This window comes from Eleutherodactylus coqui, chromosome 11, assembly GCF_035609145.1.
Source record: "Eleutherodactylus coqui strain aEleCoq1 chromosome 11, aEleCoq1.hap1, whole genome shotgun sequence".
NCBI lineage: Eukaryota > Metazoa > Chordata > Amphibia > Anura > Eleutherodactylidae > Eleutherodactylus > Eleutherodactylus coqui.
The window spans coordinates 36,059,432-36,077,542 of record NC_089847.1 but is presented as its reverse complement, the minus strand read 5'-3'; the positions used below and the strand labels follow the sequence as shown (position 1 = coordinate 36,077,542).

Below are 18,111 nucleotides of genomic sequence, written 5' to 3'. Positions count from 1 at the left end.
AAAAATGTAAAAGAAAAATGTAATTGTGCTTTTTCCCATTTTAGCATTTTTAAAAAATTAAAATTACACATATTTGGTATTGCCGTATCTGTAACAATGCGTACAATAAATTGAACACGCTTTTTATCCTGCACGGCAAAAAATGTTTTAAAAAATCAAAAAAACTGAATGCAGCGATTTGGAAAAAAATAATAATTTCCAAAAAAAAGGGGTTTTATTGCAAAAAAGTGGACCCCCCCACCCAAAAAATAAGAATTTTGGTATTGTAATTGTACCGACCTGCAGAAAAAAAATGCAATGTGTCATTTATGCTGCATGATTAACACTGTAAGAGAAGCCCCCCCAAAATCTATGGCAGAATTGATGCGTTTTCTCACCCTGCTATCATAAAAAAATTAATAAAAGTTTTACAATATAGTCTTATGTACCCAAAAATGGCACCAATAAAAACAACAGTTCGCGACGTAAAAAAAAAAGCCCTTATACAGCCGTGTCGACAAAAAAAATTAAAAAGCTATGGCTTTTAAAAAGATTGAGATGAAAATCCTCCAAAAATCGTTTGGTCCTTAAGCCTAAAATAGGCCATGTCCTTAAGGGGTTAATTGAACACAAAGTCGAATCTACAAATTGATAAAATGGAACCAGCCAGCCAGCATCAAAGTTGATATAATTGTGTACTGTATATATTAAGCATACAAACCATACGTCAACGTCATCAGTACACATCCACCAGGAGCGGCCCGGGCCTGGAGAACAGAAGTGAACACCACTGTTGATTTTGTATAGAATAAGTGCTGTTACAAAAACCAGTCAACTACACCCAAACAACCCTGAGTTTATAGAGCAGACGGCCATAGGTAAGTGGGAAGCAACATAGGAGGGGGGTAGAGTATCTAGACATATCTATCTCTTCCTAATCTAAGATGGAGTATAATCATTCTAGGTATGCTTCATCACTTATTCAACTTCGAAATCTCTGTGAGGTTTGAATCTGCATCCACGGCTGCCAAATGGCGCAGAGCCTGGAGAAAGCCTTTTTTTTCATCAGCTCTCATTTCCTTATATCTCATGAGGGTGTTCAGGGTTTCCACCCTGGTCACCGTAGAGGGAGCAGTCGTGGTGCGCCACAACCTGGGAATAATCTGTCTAGCTGCCAAAACAAAGAAGCGTAACAAACCCTTTTTTGTTTTACAGATGGATCTGGGGAACATCAACAATAGAGCTTTATTACAAATATGAACATGTGAATAGATACATACATTTATGTTCGCTCCATATTGTGGTCCGCAAACATAGGCTAAATACAGAGCTAAAATATGCTCGTCTGAAAGCAACCTAAATCTTACAAGTTGTCATTTACAGATTCATTCCAGTATGCATTCTCCTCCTATCTATGACTATATGTGATGCAATAAATCGACGTCATGTCTATCCACTACTGGATCTTACCTAAAATGTCGCTGACCACGTAGTTAACTTTTAATATATTTTTCTTTTTTTAACTGTTACGAAAAACTGTTTTTTTTTTACACTTTTATTTAGTCCCCACATAAAACTTGAATTTGCGATCAGTTGATCACTTGTACTATATCTTGCAATACTTCAGTATTGCAGTATATAGCGATTTTTGATGTTGCCTTTAAAGCCATGCTTTTGGCAGGCCTTCATAGGCATAGAATCATAAATTGGTAGAGTTGGAAGGGACCTCCAGGGTCATCGGGACCATTTCCCTGCTCAATGCAGGATCAATAAATAATCCCATACAGATGTCTGTCCAGCCTCTGTTTAAAGACTCCCATTAAAGGAGAACTCACCACCTCTTGTGGCATTCTGTTATACTCATTGATCACCCTCACTGTCAAAAAGTTTTTCAAATATCTAATTTGTGTCTCCTCCCTTTCAATTTCATCCCATCGCTTCTAGTCTTTCCTTGTGCAAATGAGTATAGGGCTGATCCCTCTGCAATGTGACAACCCTTCAGATATTTGTAGACCACTATTAAGTCTCCTCTCAGCCTTCTTTTTCGCAAACTAAACATTCCCAGATTCTTTAACCATTCCTCATAGGACATGCCTTGCAGTTCACTCACCATCCTGGTAACTCTTCTCTGAACTCGCTCCAGTTTGTCTATGTCTTTTTTTAATTGGGGTACCCAGAACTGCACACAATATTCCAGATGAGGTCTGACTAAGGAAGAGTAGAGGGAAATAATTACCTCATGTGAGCTTAACTTTATGCTTTTCTTAATACATCCCAGAATCATGTTTGCATTTTTTTGACTGCTGCATCACATTGTTGACTCATGTTCAGTCTGTGATCTATTAGTATACCCAAGTCCTTTTCACATGTGCTGCTGCTTAGCCCAATTCCTCCCATTCGGTATGTGCTTTTTTCATTTTTCTTGCTCAGGTGTAGGGCCTTGCATTTCTGTTAGTCACCACCCACTGTTCAAGCTTTTTTAGATCTTCTTGAATCCTCTCTCTCTTCTCTAGTGTTAGCTATCCCTCCTAACTTTGTGTCGTCTGCAAATTTGATCAGTTTTTCCTCAATTCCCTTCTCCAGTTCATTTATAAAAATGTTGAAGAACACTGGGCCCAGGACAGAGCCTTGTGGTACCCCACTTGTCACATTCTCCCAATTGGATGTGCAGCCATTTATGACCACTCTTTGAGTATGATCACTCAGCCAGTTATGACTCCACCTAACAGTTGCCTTGACAATGCTATATTTGCTGTATAATTTGTTTAAAGGTCTTCCCCAGTATAGAAATCAGGCTCACAGGCCTGTAGTTTCCTTGGTCCACCTTCTTCCCTTTTTTGAAGATTTGCCATTTTCCAATATTCTGGAACTTATCCTATTCTTCATGAATTTTCAAAGATTATGGCAAGTGGTTCAGTAATTACCTCTTGTCTTTCCTTTAGTACTCTAAGATATATTTCATATGAACCTAGAGACTTGAATTAATTTAAGCTAACTAAGTGTTTCCTCACCGTATTTCTGCTTATAGATAGCCTACATTCTTTTTTTTCTTCAATAGCACAGAGAAGATCAGCTGTTGTCAAAAATAATTATTATGCAGAATAAAATAAATGGAGACTAAAATGAACAGTTTTTGTTGGAAAGGCATCAGGGGATCCTCATCTAAAAAAAAGCCTTACTACTTTTATACCCATAGAGTGGGGGATGTTAGAATAAAGAGCCTTCACATACAAAGAAACCCAAATGTAGGACTCCTTCAACGTGATGCCCTCCACCAATGTGAGTAAATAGCCAGCGTCCCAGAGTTCAATAAGTTGGAAGAGTGGGAAGGACTAAAAGAAAAGCCCTTGCTAAGGACTTGTATGTCTCTTCTTTTTAAAGTATACTATGATAAATTAAGAATCCCAGATTTATAGGCCCCATCTTTGATTTTCCTATGTGTATGTTTGGAATTTTTAGGCATCACTATTGATAGCTGTACCATAGAATTTCATTTACCGCAAGAGAAATTGATGCAATTTATTGTAATCTTTTGAGTGTGGCTTCACGTCGAAAAAAGGTAACGTTAAAGGAGCTGCACTCCCTCTTGGGGCAATTAGTATTTGCCACCAGGCTGATTCTGGTTGGTCGCATTTTTTCACAGAGATTTGGTAATTTGGCTGACTTTCTTGTCTGACTTTAATGGCCATTCAGTATAGCAAGCTTCAGAATTGTGTTTATTTTCTGATGCATTGGGTGCTCATGGATACGATGCTTATTGGGATGAGCATTAGTCGGCAGAGCTGAGAATTTAGTATTATTAGAGTTATTTCCAGTGGTAGTAGCGATGGTCCTTTGAGGTTGGTATTTTACTTATTGATGTATTTTGTTGAATATTCATAACAAAGGTGTAGTTTTTGCCACCAACTGTCTATCATCGAAATCTGATCCGATTGTAAAATGAATGTATCACCTTGTACTGTTGTGTTTAGGTTTAAACATTTGTTGAGAGCCAGGCACCCATGTGGACGCAGTAATGTAATCACAAATGCATTGTCTCTTTTGCAGTTGCAGAGGTTTTGGGAAGCAGCACTGCATGGAGAATTGGTGGGTTTGGAATGTTCAATACACCTTTTTTACGTCATGAGTTTTCTTACAACTACGTTATGAAGGTTTTAGCTGGAGTTTCATTTTTTCAGAAGTGGCACAGTGTTTGTCCAATTAATTCTTATTTTCACCTGAAATAGTTAGTAAAGGGATATAAATTTGAGGCATCGGGTCCTGATCATCGGTCTCTAGAGATGAGCGAGTATACTCGCTAAGCCACATTACTCGAGCGAGTAGTGCCTTAGCCGAGTATCTCCCCGCTCGTCTCTAAAGATTTGGGGGCCGGTGGGGAGGAACGGAGGGGAGATCTCTCTCTCTCTCTCCCCCCCGATCCCCCCCTGCTCCACCGCAACTCACCTGTCACCCGCGCTGTCCCCCCGAATCTTTAGAGACAAGCGGGGAGATACTCGGCTAAGGCACTACTCGCTTGAGTAATGTGCCTTAGCGAGTATACTCGCTCATCTCTATCGGTCTCCTATTTCATTCAAGTTATTTGGGTTTGCTTTTCAGTATATGAAATGTGGTTTCTATGTGCCATTTTGTTAACCTTTTTTGAAGCGCTTCACATCGGGAGTTGGCGTCTAGCTCCAGGATTTCCATGTCCACTCTATTGCTGTTGGACATGTTTCTTGATGAGGGTTTCTTTAAGTTATTCCTGCGTTGATGTAAAACAGATAGGTTGGGTCGAGGTGTTTGGCTTCGGGTGAATAGTTTGGCTGCTTCGGATTTATGTCCAGCTCATAACCTATAGGCCTTTATTTGGTGGTTCCTTATGGCTATATGCTAACGGCTCACTTCTTTCCCCGTTTTGAGTTTAATATGGTTTTGAAGAAGTGTTTAGTTTTGTAGGGATAAAGGCATGCGTGTGTTATCCATTCTGAATCGGGGCTGCTACAGAAGCAGCTGCATTGGGTTTTAGTGAGTAAGCAATATGAAAGATTGGGGGATGGGATTCGACTCGTTTTAGACTTTATGTTCGGCCAAACCTAATTATTGTTACTTATGTTTCTCTCGCACAGCGGTATATTTGGATAATCAGTCACTCATTTGTATTTTGGGCTCAGAGGAGGGCATCACAGAGAAGTTATTCAGAGAATCTTGAACTGGATATGTTGATCTTGCTCTAGGTTTTACATTTTTTGGGGTGATGTTCGTGGTTTGAAGTGGGGAAGGGTATTAGCGGAGATCAAAAATAAAAGGGGTGTTTGGCCTGACGCTGACATCTTGATTTTACTCGTGGGAGGCAATGAGATTGGTAAGGTTAATACATTGGATCTACTTTGGGAGATGATAAGAGACTTCACAAGTATTAAGGCCATTTTTCCAAAAGTGGTACTTTGTTTCTTTGGAAATTGTTCCCTGTCTGATTTGGTCCTTTCCTGACTTCATTTTTGTCGAGACGATTAGGAAACGGCTGAACAGGGCGGTGGAAATTTTTTTTGCCATCCTGTGTGGGTTTTAGTTTTCATCATTTTGAACTACAGGGGCTTTTATCTGGCTTTCACAGAAGTGATTGTGCCCATCTGTCAAACATACAATTAGATATAGTCAATGTTAATCTTCAAATCATAATTGAGAAGGCTGAACTGTTTGAAGGGGGAGGGGGGTCATCGCTGATGACATGGCTGGCGGCGGGTTGTCTCACGCTTTACGCAAGTGGACATTGGTTCAATAGTTTAATTTTGGACTTGGCACACTTATTACCTATATATCTCTCTCTATATATATATAGATATCTATATATATCTATATATATTCAATATAAATTGTAGTGAATTTTATTGAGTAACCCTTAAATAAATATGGTGGTCTTTTATAATCCAAATCGAGTGTATTGTGTTTTCATTGATAAGTCTTGAGTAATTCATGTGCCATGATGCATAGGATCCCATATCTCACTGTACATCGCTATAGAGCAGGTTGGCACTATAACTAAATACATGTGTTTTGATAAAGCCCATATCGATCAGATCGGAGCAGTTTACTGGAAATATGTGCCAATCATACTGTAGTTATATATATAGCTCAGTGCTGAAATGCCTCAACCCAGTACTGTGATTCAGTGGGCATTGAATGAGTTCTGTGTGATCTCTTTACATGATGTTGCATGTTTGTTCAGAGCATTGTGGTCGGAGTATGAATACCGCATCACTGGGCATTGTTCTGTAGTGGGGAGGGGGTCAGTGCCAGCAAATTACTGCTGAGTGTCTATCAGTGTGACCTGGTGGTGTGAATCAGCTGCAGCCTCTCTCTTTGTGACACTGTGACCTCAGTACATGGGTCCCTCTCGGCTCTCCCTATCACGGTACCATCTCACCGGCATGGAGTTTGAGTAACACATATCTATCACCATGCAGGAATCTACTAACTCCTTGGCAATGGATGGGTACTGTAGTAATGTGCCAGCCTTCCTCACCAAGCTATGGACTCTGGTGGAAGACCCTGAAACTAACCACCTTATCTGCTGGAGCGTGGTATGTACTGGATGAGGTTCTTGGGGTTGTATTTAGAGATGAGTAGCGTTCTGTTCTAAGTTTGATAATCATTGAAAGTGGCAAATGTCATTTCAAGAAAACACATAAAACGTATCTGTCACAGTAAGATGATGCAATCATGAAGCTTATATCACTTTGACTTGAAGCTTTTGGACCCCACCAGGACCCCTACTTACCATGTGCTATATATAATATTGGTGTCTTCTTATTCGGTAGAGGAGCCATTGTGCTCCTTTAGATGCCAGGGCCTGATTGTGTCTACAGCCTCTGACTCTACTTTTATCTACACCTTTGTCAGTCTCCAAATTACTGATGTCCTGGAAGATGTGGTTCATTTGTCTCATTCACATGTAATGTGATCCAGTGACCCCTTACAAGAATGAGTGGTAAATGATCAGTTATTTCTATACCACACTTTAAAGGGGTTTTCTATTAATTTACTATTGATGACTTAGTCTCAGGTCATGAACAGTTGATCGGTGGGGGTCTAACACTCGGGATCCCCACCTATCAATTGGTCTTCCAGCCCGAAATCAGTGTAGCAGAGTCAGACCTCCATTTGTAGTTGGTGCTGGACATCCGACTCTAATGCAGGCGTCCGTCTCAGCTGCACTGACAGTACCGCTGGAAGATCAGTTGATCAGTAGGGATCTCTAGCGGCGGACCCCTGCCGATCAACTTTCCTGAGGATAGGTCATCAGTAGCAAATTCCCAGAAAACCCCATTAAAAGGATCCTGTCAGTTCCCATGAGCTCCATAAACTAAAGTAATGGGAACATAGAAGAAGGGGTGCTGGGTTGGAAGGTGTAGTTTTTATACTTGCATTCATTCTTATTCCTCCACTGTATATCTGAAAATTTGCTGCTCCATACAGGCCTATACTGTATAGTTGTGTGTGTACCTTATATGGCTACACTTTTACTCTCATAGCTCCATATGGAACCAAACCACAATTTATACATTACACAGCTATTCTCATGCAGGCACCAAACATTGGCACATGGAGTAGGAACCTTGTGAGCCACTGTACAAGATTCAAGAACATGGCAATGCAATATCCTATGTCCCTTACTAATATCATAATCCTGTTTTCTTAGTGTAAATGATGGGAACCCCATTCCATGGCACTTAAGGTGGCCATATGCGTACAAAGCTGTTTGTGACTGTTCATTTGTTTTCAACTGGGAGAGGCGCATAAAGAAAAAAAAAACTTGTACATCCCCTTTAAGAGGCACAAAGACCACTATTACTTTGAGTATTGGGGGATATTAACACTTTTCTAGAGCACAAAATGGGCATTATTACTTTGCAGGGAACACAACAGCTTATTTTTCTGTGGGTCATAAAGAAGTGTTATTATAGTGTGGGGGTACACAGTGGGCATTATTTCTTGCGGTGGTCGATATGAGTGAATTATTACTGTGGGAGAACAGTATTACTTTGTGGGGCACAAGAGTGGGCACTTTTATTCTGCAAGACACTGTGAGGGATATTGTGGGTAGTGACAGGATAAAAAAGTGTGCAGAGACGAGTCATAGATATAAGAAATCTTCTTGGCTTTCTGGACCAAATGGAGAAGAAAAGAGAAAGTGTATGACACTAATCAGAGATGATGTCACTTGTGATCACTTGAGGTAACTGCATTGAAATGACTATCACAATATAGAACTGATATCTGACTATTATATGGTGCTTGCACTATGTAGAGGTTACTAGGGCTGAGCCACTGTATCTAAGCCCACTGTGTTATAGGTGTTCTTTTATAGATATGTGTGTATATATATATATATACATATATATATTGTATTTTTATAGCGACCACATGCAAAGTAGCTGTGGGGGCAGAGGAAAAGCAGTGGGGGGCCTGAGATGAACTTTTACACTCGGGCCTAAGAGCATCTAGCTACAGCTCTAATGAGGCTTGATTATAGGTGATGCACTAGCCATTTCCAGTATTTCAAGAACTGCCAAGCCTGGGAGATTTTCGGTGTGGATAGTATACCGAAAATTGTGTGATCAAGAAAAAACATCCAGCAAAAGGGATCCTGTGTATGTAAAGTAGTTGTTGAAGAAAGGGTAAAAGGAGGATGTCAAGAATTATTCTCCCAAACCGGTGGTGCACAGTCAAGCAGATTGCAGTTGAATACAGTGCTAGTACTCCAACTAGTACATCTGAATGCACAACTCATTGTTCTTGAACAAAGATAGACTATAACAGCAGATGACCAGTTCCAGCGCTATATGAATCCAGATTTGTGTTGTACCGTGCTGATGGGAGGGTCATAATTTATTGCAATCGGTATGAATTGATAAAGGTGGTGTGGGGAACGTTTCCTTCATACACCCTGGATCCTATGATATCTTTGGATGGACACCACAATGAATTGTTGTAGTTCTGAAGATCAAAGGAGCTCAAAATCACTTATAGATGGTTATCTCAAAAACAGTGGTCATCCAGTGTATTAGGGACATCCTGTAAACCTGCTGGGGGCTTATAAGAAGCTCACATGACAGGTCTACAGGACGTCACAGGTTAGAAGACCCAGTGATGCCATCTGTCAGATGCTGTAGCACCATTGCGCCAAAACTGTTTTTCGGCACCACGACGAATATACTGTTTTTGGACATAGGGGACCCAAACTACCCTGTTTCCCTGAAAATAAGACATACCCTGAAAATAAGACATAGCATGAGGTATATAAAAGAATTAAGTTGGACTACCCCTTCAACTATTTACAAGCCTATAGAATCCTGGCTCTCAAACTCCTTATTCCAGTCAAAGAGATCTCAGGGGGGACCTTGATGGTCAACGTCATTCTTTGCTTCTTGCAGTACGGTAGTTTTCAAGTAAATTTCAATCTATTAACTTCGATTTTTGACCGCAGATAAAGATGAGGGGGTCCATCCATTCTGACCTCTTTTATATAAATAATCGACTTGAACTGTCTGCGACTGACCAGTTACATTCTGAAAGATTGTTTTATTTTTTAACCAGCTGTACTGACTTCTTGTTATTGTATGTTATTTGCCGTGGTGCTCGGAGTTTGGGTCAAGATACCTGCAGTCGGGTTGGGACGCTCATCCGGATTACAGATGCAGAAATGCAGCCGTAACACGTTTGCTTTCAAGGAGAAACATCTTTAGTGCCTCAAGAGACTGAATTAGCAGGAGGCTGCTGGCAGATGTGAAGTTAGATCTCAGAAGAAGCATACAGGTGTACTTACTATAGGGCTTGACAATTGATAGTGCTATATAGGGATTACAGAGTCTAATGGAAAAACAGGTGATCCATTAGGGGCTTAGGGTGGCTTTACACAGGACAGCTATCATTTGAATAGTCGCTCCATAGACCAAATGTAAGTGACGGTAAACAGAACCACCAACGGGGTGATCAGTGAGAATTAGGTCACAAGTCACTAGTCACTTCATTTCAGTTCACATAAAAAAATTGAAAATTGTGGCTGCTTGATATTTTATCGTCAGCTGTAAACTGGCAATATGACTTCCAACGACCGGCCCAGTGTTCTATTGCATACTGGCTACACACCGACCAAATACGAGGCGCATTCCACTTCTAAGTTCTCCTCATTTTTATTCTCGGCAATACGAGCAGATAGAAACATGGGACACATTTTGGAAGACATAGAGCGCCGTCCAGTACACACAACCCATGTGACAGTGGCTGGAGTTTTCAATACATCCGTTTTCTTCACTTGTGTGGAATGACACCCATCGCCATTCATCAACAGTTGAATGAAACATGAAAAACGTGCGTTTATAGATGCGATTGGTTTAAAGAAGGACGAAAGTTGTTTGAAAGCAGCAGCCGGTCCGACAACATCATTGATTCCTTGATTGGGTTTCTTCATGACATACACTTTGAGGTGGTTCCTCACGCTTCCTACTCACCAGACCCTGCCTATAGCGATTTGTGGCTTTTCCCAATGATGAATGCTGCTCTCCATGGTTGCACAGTTTCCACAGTTGTGCCACTCTTGCATCAGCGATTTTCTAGTAGTCAAAGCAGAAACATTTACAGCGACCATGCACTCACGGCGTTGATGTGAAGAATGTGTACGTCAAGAGAGAGATTATGTTGAGAAGTGACAATAATTTCAATTTTCTGTAGTAAGTAGTTTTTTTTTTCTTTAAGAATAGCAGACCTCACACCTCATACAGCCAGTAGGGCGATGCAGATGTGGTCGCAGCCTGTTCTATTGTGGTCCAACTTCTCTGACTTTAGTGTGGCTTCCCAAGAGTGAATGCGAAAATACACAGGATAGTGTGATGTGTTTGCGCCATGAATGTCGAGCTATCATGCATGTATCTGTGCATTTTACTGTACTTTTCGCGCTGTCCGGGACCATGCACGTGGGTACAGGACACAGCCGCACCCCGAGTTAAAAGGCTACTTAGCCTAATTTAGTCCCCGGTGTGTTCTTTTCCCTGCAAAATTGTGCAGTGTGTTGCGTGATTGCGCAAGAGAAGCTTCTCCAGAGGATCTACAAATGCTGCGGAATTATGGGCGCAGATTTCTTGCCTAAATTCTGCAGCGTTGTACGATACAATGTAAGTAATAGGGGTTTAATAAACCCCATTCATCACTAACAGTGGAATAATCCATAACAGAAAATAGTCATGCGGCGAATTTTTAAATCCACAGCATGCTCTACTTGTTGTGGAAATGCCACGGATGTTCACCACGGAATGAAGTGAGTGAGGAGTGAATTCAGTTGTGAAAATATGCATAAATATCCACATTAAACTCTGCACGGTCCCTTATTATACTTTATTTCGCGAGAGGGTGCTTTGATTACTAAGCTGTGTTCACACAGGGCGGATTTTGCCTTGGCAAATCCGCATGCGGCCACTAATCCTGGAATTAGCCAGCCATGTGGATGAGATTTCTCAGGAATCTCGTGCACACGGGACAGCAAATTCGCTGCGGCTAAGCCTGCAGAAGCCGCTACTGCGGCGTGGATTTGCCGACCGCAGCATGTCTTTTTTTTTTTTCCGCTGCGGTCGCACTCTCCTCTATGGGAGCGCCGGCCGCAGTGGAAGAGTGAGCGGCCAGGCCACTTCAAAGCCGCCGCAGCTTTTGTCTCGCCGGTTCTCCCGGCGGAAATGTTGCGGTGTTTTGCTGCGGCCAAACCGCAACATTTGTCCAATGTTACTGATAAATGAACAATGTATATACTCTCTCACCATATGATGTAGTACACGGTAATCCATGAACAGTGATGCACCTTATTTGTGATGGGAGGGAGGTACGGGGGAAAGTTAGACTGATAGAAAGTTAGACTCAGAGTGATTTAATTTTTAGTTTTTCTTTTGTTGTTTTTGTAAAATTGCAATAATAAATAATTGATGGAAAAAAAATATGCATGTGGGGTTTTGATGTGGATTTTCTCTGCATTGTATGATTGTCCCTAAATGGTGTAGGCAGAATCAGTACAAGGAACTTGGTGCCTGGAGTGGAAGGGCGGATTGTCTGTATAGGGGCTGGCCATGTTAAATTATGCACCTCAGTGGATTTTTTTGGACACTATTTTGTTCCGCAGAGTTTAGTAGGTTTTTTAGCATGGTATCCTGTGGGTGACTGATGCCACTGTAGAGCATCTATCACAGGCATCAGTTAAACATACACTCATTGTCAAAAAAAATCAAGCACATAGGGGTATTAGGTGTTTTGCAGCAAAACTCAGCATGCAGTTATATCTCAGGCAGATGCGCAAATGATTAGAGTTGCGGTGTGATTAGATGAACAGTCTTGCCACCTAAAAAGTGGTTCCACCTTTGGCCTTTAAAAAGGCTCTCACAGGCTCCTTGACTGTAGTGGACCGCTTTCACTGGTTGTGTAGGGCTATCTGACCACTAGACATGCCTCCACGATGCAATCAAAGAGATTTTGCCTAAATAGTTACATTTGATTACAACAACTTGTTGATTTTTTTCCCGACAATGAGTGTATGCGGTATGAGTCATTTTAATAACTTTTCATGATGTATGTTTTAACCCTTTCCAATCCAAATTGTATCCTGGTTTTCCTAGGGGGCTTACTCTTTTTCTGCCGTTATACAACGGCGCTATCTGCTGGCTAAAGCCAGTACTGCTTGAGGTGACACGTTGGATAGGCTCCAACAGCAGAGAGGCTGGCAATATACAGTAAGAGAACCCCAATGGATGTCTTCCAACATCAGAGCTGTGCAGCCTTAAATCATAATGTTTTCAGACGTCAGACAGTGGATTGGAAAGGGTTAAAGCAACTCTCTGGTTTCACAACAAATTTCTATCATAGGACTGGAGGGTTTGGGGTTATATGACCTGCATTTGTTCTTCTACCGTATGTTCTATCCACTTCTGGTCCTGGTTTTTGTGCGTCTAAGATGGCCACTGCAATTTTCTATCTAGCTAATCCACACTGTGCACTACTCTCTAATTGTTGAGTGCCTATTACATCAGCAGCAGTGGCCAATCAGAGAACAAGTATAGTGCATTGGTAGTCTAACACTATCAGTGGACCATAGGGATTAGGTAGTCTGAAGATTGAGTCAGCCATCTTGGGCAGCTGAGAATGGTACCCAAAACCAGCATATCAAATGGATGGCAGAGAAGCACAAGTGTAGGTATTATACCACTTGCCCCCTTGGGTTCCGAGACAGAATTTTGTCCAAAGCCAGAGCAGAACTTTAAACAATTGCCTTAATAGCCTATGGGTGATGCATGTGTCAACATTTGTCACCCATAGGTTCCAATAGCATCTGTTTAAAGGTGTTTTACCAAAATCAACCCCCACAATGGTCGATCCCCACCGATCAACAAGTTATGGATAGGGGGATAAATGGTGATCGGTAGGGGTTGACCACTGGGACGCACACCGATCTTGAGAACGAGGGTCTGGAGTGTTCAGTAATTAAAGGGGTTGTCCCGCTCCGAAACGGGTTTTTTTTTTTTCAACCCCCCCCCCCGTTCGGCGCGAGACAACCCCGATGCAGGGACTTAAAAAAAAAAGCACAGTGCTTACCTTAATCCCCGCGCTCCGGTGACTTCTATACTTACCGATGAAGATGGCCGCCGGGATCTTCTTCCTCCGTGGACCGCAGCTCTTCTGTGCGGTCCATTGCCGATTCCAGCCTCCTGATTGGCTGGAATCGGCACGTGATGGGGCGGAGCTACATGGAGCCGGCATCCTGCACGAGAGGCTCCATTGAAGAAAGCAGAAGACCCGGACTGCGCAAGCGCGGCTAATTTGGCCATCGGAGGCCGAAAATTAGTCGGCACCATGGGAACGAGGACGCCAGCAACGGAGCAGGTAAGTATAAAACTTTTGATAACTTCTGTATGGCTCATAATTAATGCACAATGTACATTACAAAGTGCATTAATATGGCCATACAGAAGTGTATAGACCCACTTGCTGCCGCGGGACAACCCCTTTAAGGCAAAGGTGGCTGTGCATGCATGCTGCTGCTCTTTTCATTTCAGTGGAAACACCAAAATTGGCCAAGTACTTGTACTCGGCTATTTTCTTCACTTCAACTGAAATGAATGAAGTGGTGGCGCACATAAGCCGCCATCAATGCATTCATTCCTGAACTATCTAAATCCTTGTTCTTGGGATCAATGGAGTTCGCCCCAATGGTAACACATAACTTGCGATTCTGGTAAAAGCCCTTTAACATATACGTCATGAGCTTATCAATAGCTTTTCATGGCTTATATGTGAAGTAGCATCCACTATAGAGTATGGGTGACAGCCACCATGTATATATCAGGAGCTATCACTAGTGTTTGCCTTACGTGTAAAAGGGCCTAACTAACATTTATGACATATCTGAAAAGAAGCAGAATAAAACACTAATACTTTATTATAGGTCCCAGCAACTGAGCATAAATTGTAATAGTCTCAGACAATATATATGACATACTGTTGCAGTCTTTGGTAATATACAACACATCATTACAGCCTCTGGTAATATACAATGTAGTATGGTAACTTACAGGAACTGACAGCATGTTATTACGGTCTACTACAAGCTACAGCTGGTTATAACAACATCTGGCAGTATGTATTGCATGTTGACAGCCTCAACCATATACAATATGTTATTGAAACCCCCAGCAATAGAGCATGAATTATAAAAGCCCCAGGCATGTGCATGCTGATCATTATTATAACCTCCAGCAATGTGCAATGTCAGCCTCTAACAAGATACATTATTATATTATGATTACATTATTACAGCAGCTTATTAATAATACTGCAACCTTTAGTACACGGTCCCCTATTGCAGTCTTTGTAATAGTGTGCTATTGTTGGAGGATGAAATAATGCTATTGTATAAGTAGAGATGAGCGAGCACGCTCGGATAAGTCAGTTACTCAAGCAAGCCTTGCTCTTCTCGAGTAACTGCCTTTTTGTCCGAGCGTGCTCGGGGGGGCGGGGGTGAGTGGGGGAAGAGAGAGAGAGATCTCTCTCACTCTCTCCCCCGCTACCCCCCGTCGCCCCCCTGAGCACGCTCGGACAAGAATGCAGTTACTCGAGAAGAGCAAGGCTTGCTTGAGTAACTGACTTATCCGAGCGTGCTCGCTCATCTCTATTTATGAGGCTTTTTGTAAGATGTAATAATGAGCTGTCTATTGTTGCAAGCTCTAATATTGACTCTTGTTGGAGGATTTAAAAATACATTATTAGGGAAAAATATAATAATATGCTATCTTTTGTTGGATTTAATAATGTGCCATCTATTGTTGGAGGATGAAATAATGAGTTGTGTATTGTTACAAGATGTAATAATGAGTTGTGTATTGTTGGAGATTGTAATAATAAGCTGTCTATTGTTGAAGGGTGTAATAACACACCGAGTATTGTTGGGAGATGTAATAATATTCTGTCTATTGTTGGAGGTTATAATAATGTCTCTTGGAAGATTTAATAATCAGAGATGAGCGAATCTACTCATTTCAAGTATTTACTCGATCGAGCACCGCGATTTTCGAGTACTTCAGTACTCGGGTGAACAGATTCGGGGGGCGCCGGGGGGCGGGGGGATGCGTGGTGGCGCAGGGGGTAGCAGCGGGGAACAGGGGGGAGCCCTCTCTCTCCCCCCCACTCCCCGCTGCAACCCCCCACTCACCCACGACGCCCCCCAAATCTTTTCGCCCGAGTACGGAAGTACTCGAAAATCGCGGTGCTCGGGCGAAAAAGGGGCGTGGCCGAGTAGGCTCGCTCATCTCTATTAATAATGCATTATTATGGGAAAATGTAATAATGCGCCATCTCTTGTTGGATGTAATAATGCGCCATCTGTTGAAGGATTTAATAATGCGCTGTCTATAGATAGAAGGTACAGTAATGCATATTCTAGTGCATTGTTACAGACTTCAGTAATATATTGCACACTATTTCACCCCCCTGCAATGTACTGTGTACCAAGGTTGTGTCCAGCTACAGTATGTAAAGTGTATTGTTACTGCCTACAGCTATATATAGTGTATTTTATAGACTAGATAGAAATAGACGACACATTATTATAGCCTCTAGCTATATGCAGTACATATCCTATTTTCCGATAATGCCATTTAAGATCTTGTAGGAATTAAAATCCCGCGCTCTAGGTGAATGGATAGTGCATAATAAATAAAGTTAACTTCATTCGTAGAGGAGCCCGTTAGGTAGATGGGACTCCTCTAAGATCCACAGAAGCCTTTAATAAATCTGAATTCTTGATGCTGGAATCCGATTTTCCCTTTATTGCCAATCAGGCAGAAATAAAAAATACATAAATAATATAATATCATTTAAAGATCATGTGGCTGTTGGCTGCCGTTGGTTGGCTGGATTTTGGTCATATGCAATTACTGTATCATGGGGCCACAACCTTAACCCCTTAAGGACGTGGCCCTTTTTTTTTTCGTTTTCGTTTTTTTTCTTCCCCATTTTCAAAAAATCATAACTCTTTTATTTATCCTTCGGCGTAGCTGTCTGAGGGCTCCTTTTTTGTGGGATGAGCTGTTTTTTTCCAAAAGTTCTATTCAATGTACCATATAATTTACTGAAAAACTTTTACAAATTTCTAAGCTGAGTGAAATTGAATAAAAAATGTAATTCCACCATCTATGGGCGGGTCTTGTTTTTACAGTATACACACAGCAGCAAAAATGATACCATAACTTTATTCTGTGGGTCAGAATGATAACGACGATACCGAATTTATGTTTGTTTGCTTTTTTGAAGTGCTACTTTTAAAAAAGGAAATATCTTGTGGGAAAAATGGAGTTATTTAGAAATAGTTTTTGCCACATATCTACCAACGGCTTTAGCGGTCAATGGGCAAAATCCATGTTCAGTATTCCATCACATTTCTATGTGAAAATGTGGCATATCACTTGACGGCTATCTGTGCAGAAACACGGCACCATGCCTCACATCAGCTTAGCTCTGTCAATGCGCTAAGTCGGTGTGTGGAATTCTGCCGTTTCTCTATGCACATCGCTGTCAAGAAAGTAACACGCCAAGACATGGTAGAATTCCACGCATGAATTTTGACGATTGACAGGCTTAACTTCCTGTGCAGAGCCCCAACAAAAACTTTTTTCTACTTCTGAAGCAACTTTACAGGTGGAAACCACGCAAAACATTCCCCAGTGGATTCTGATATGTGAACATAGCGTGAGGGAAAGGAAGTGGCAGCATGTATAGCACTGGCAGACCTTTAAGGCAAACTCACTGGCCAATGAGCTGATGGATTATAGGTGCAGTAGTTCTGGGGAAATACTTAAGAAAATATCAAAGATATGTGTGCCAAATCACATTGCTACCAAATTTAAGGCATTAGAGCTACAAGCCCATGGATTGATTTTAGTATTTAATGATATGACAGGTACACCTTATGTATGTGGCTCTTTTGAGGAAACAGCAATTTAGTGTTTTCTCATTGTTACATTCCAAAATTAAAGAATTTTTATTTTTCTGTCATCAAAGCTGTACAAGGTCTTGCTTTTTGCAGGAAATGTTTTATGTTTCACTGGTACCTTTTTAGGTACACGTCATTTATTTATCAGCTTTCACGAATCCCTTCCCACCTCATAGCATAAGCGTACACCCTGGCTGGTAAGCATTTTTCACAAATGGGCATATATATATATGGCTGATATATACAATGGCTGATAACCAGCCTCCTGCCATGTAAAGGGTTTACAGAGGGAGGTTCCCTATGTGACATCATCGACCCTCTGCCATGTAATCCCAGAGGTTGATGAGTTGGCATGGCCTGTGATCGCTATAATTAGCAATAATGCATTGCAGTACAGAAGTACTGCAATGTATTATCAATGTGATCATAGCATCACAGCTTCATGTCCCCTACAAGAACATAAAAAATGTAAAAAAAACAAAAAAATTGTAAAAAAAAAGGAAGAAGAAAACCTTTCCCTCTTTGTTTTAAATTAACATCTGTAAGGACTTGTACAATAAATTGAACACACTTTTTATCCTGCATGACAAAAACTATAAAAAAGAAAAGGAGCTAAAATGCTTTTTTGTTCATTT

At 41.3% G+C, this 18,111-nt stretch overlaps 1 protein-coding gene across 1 annotated transcript in view; it reads left to right on the top strand.

The window, feature by feature from the left end:
- Nucleotides 1–6,416: 6,416 nt before the first annotated feature.
- The window catches only part of HSF4 (heat shock transcription factor 4), a 52,339-nt gene continuing 40,644 nt past the window's right edge, over nucleotides 6,417–18,111 (top strand). The window contains exon 1 of the mRNA XM_066582753.1: nucleotides 6,417–6,539. Coding sequence (XP_066438850.1) covers nucleotides 6,417–6,539 — 123 coding nt within the window. The remainder of the gene's footprint in view (nucleotides 6,540–18,111) is intronic.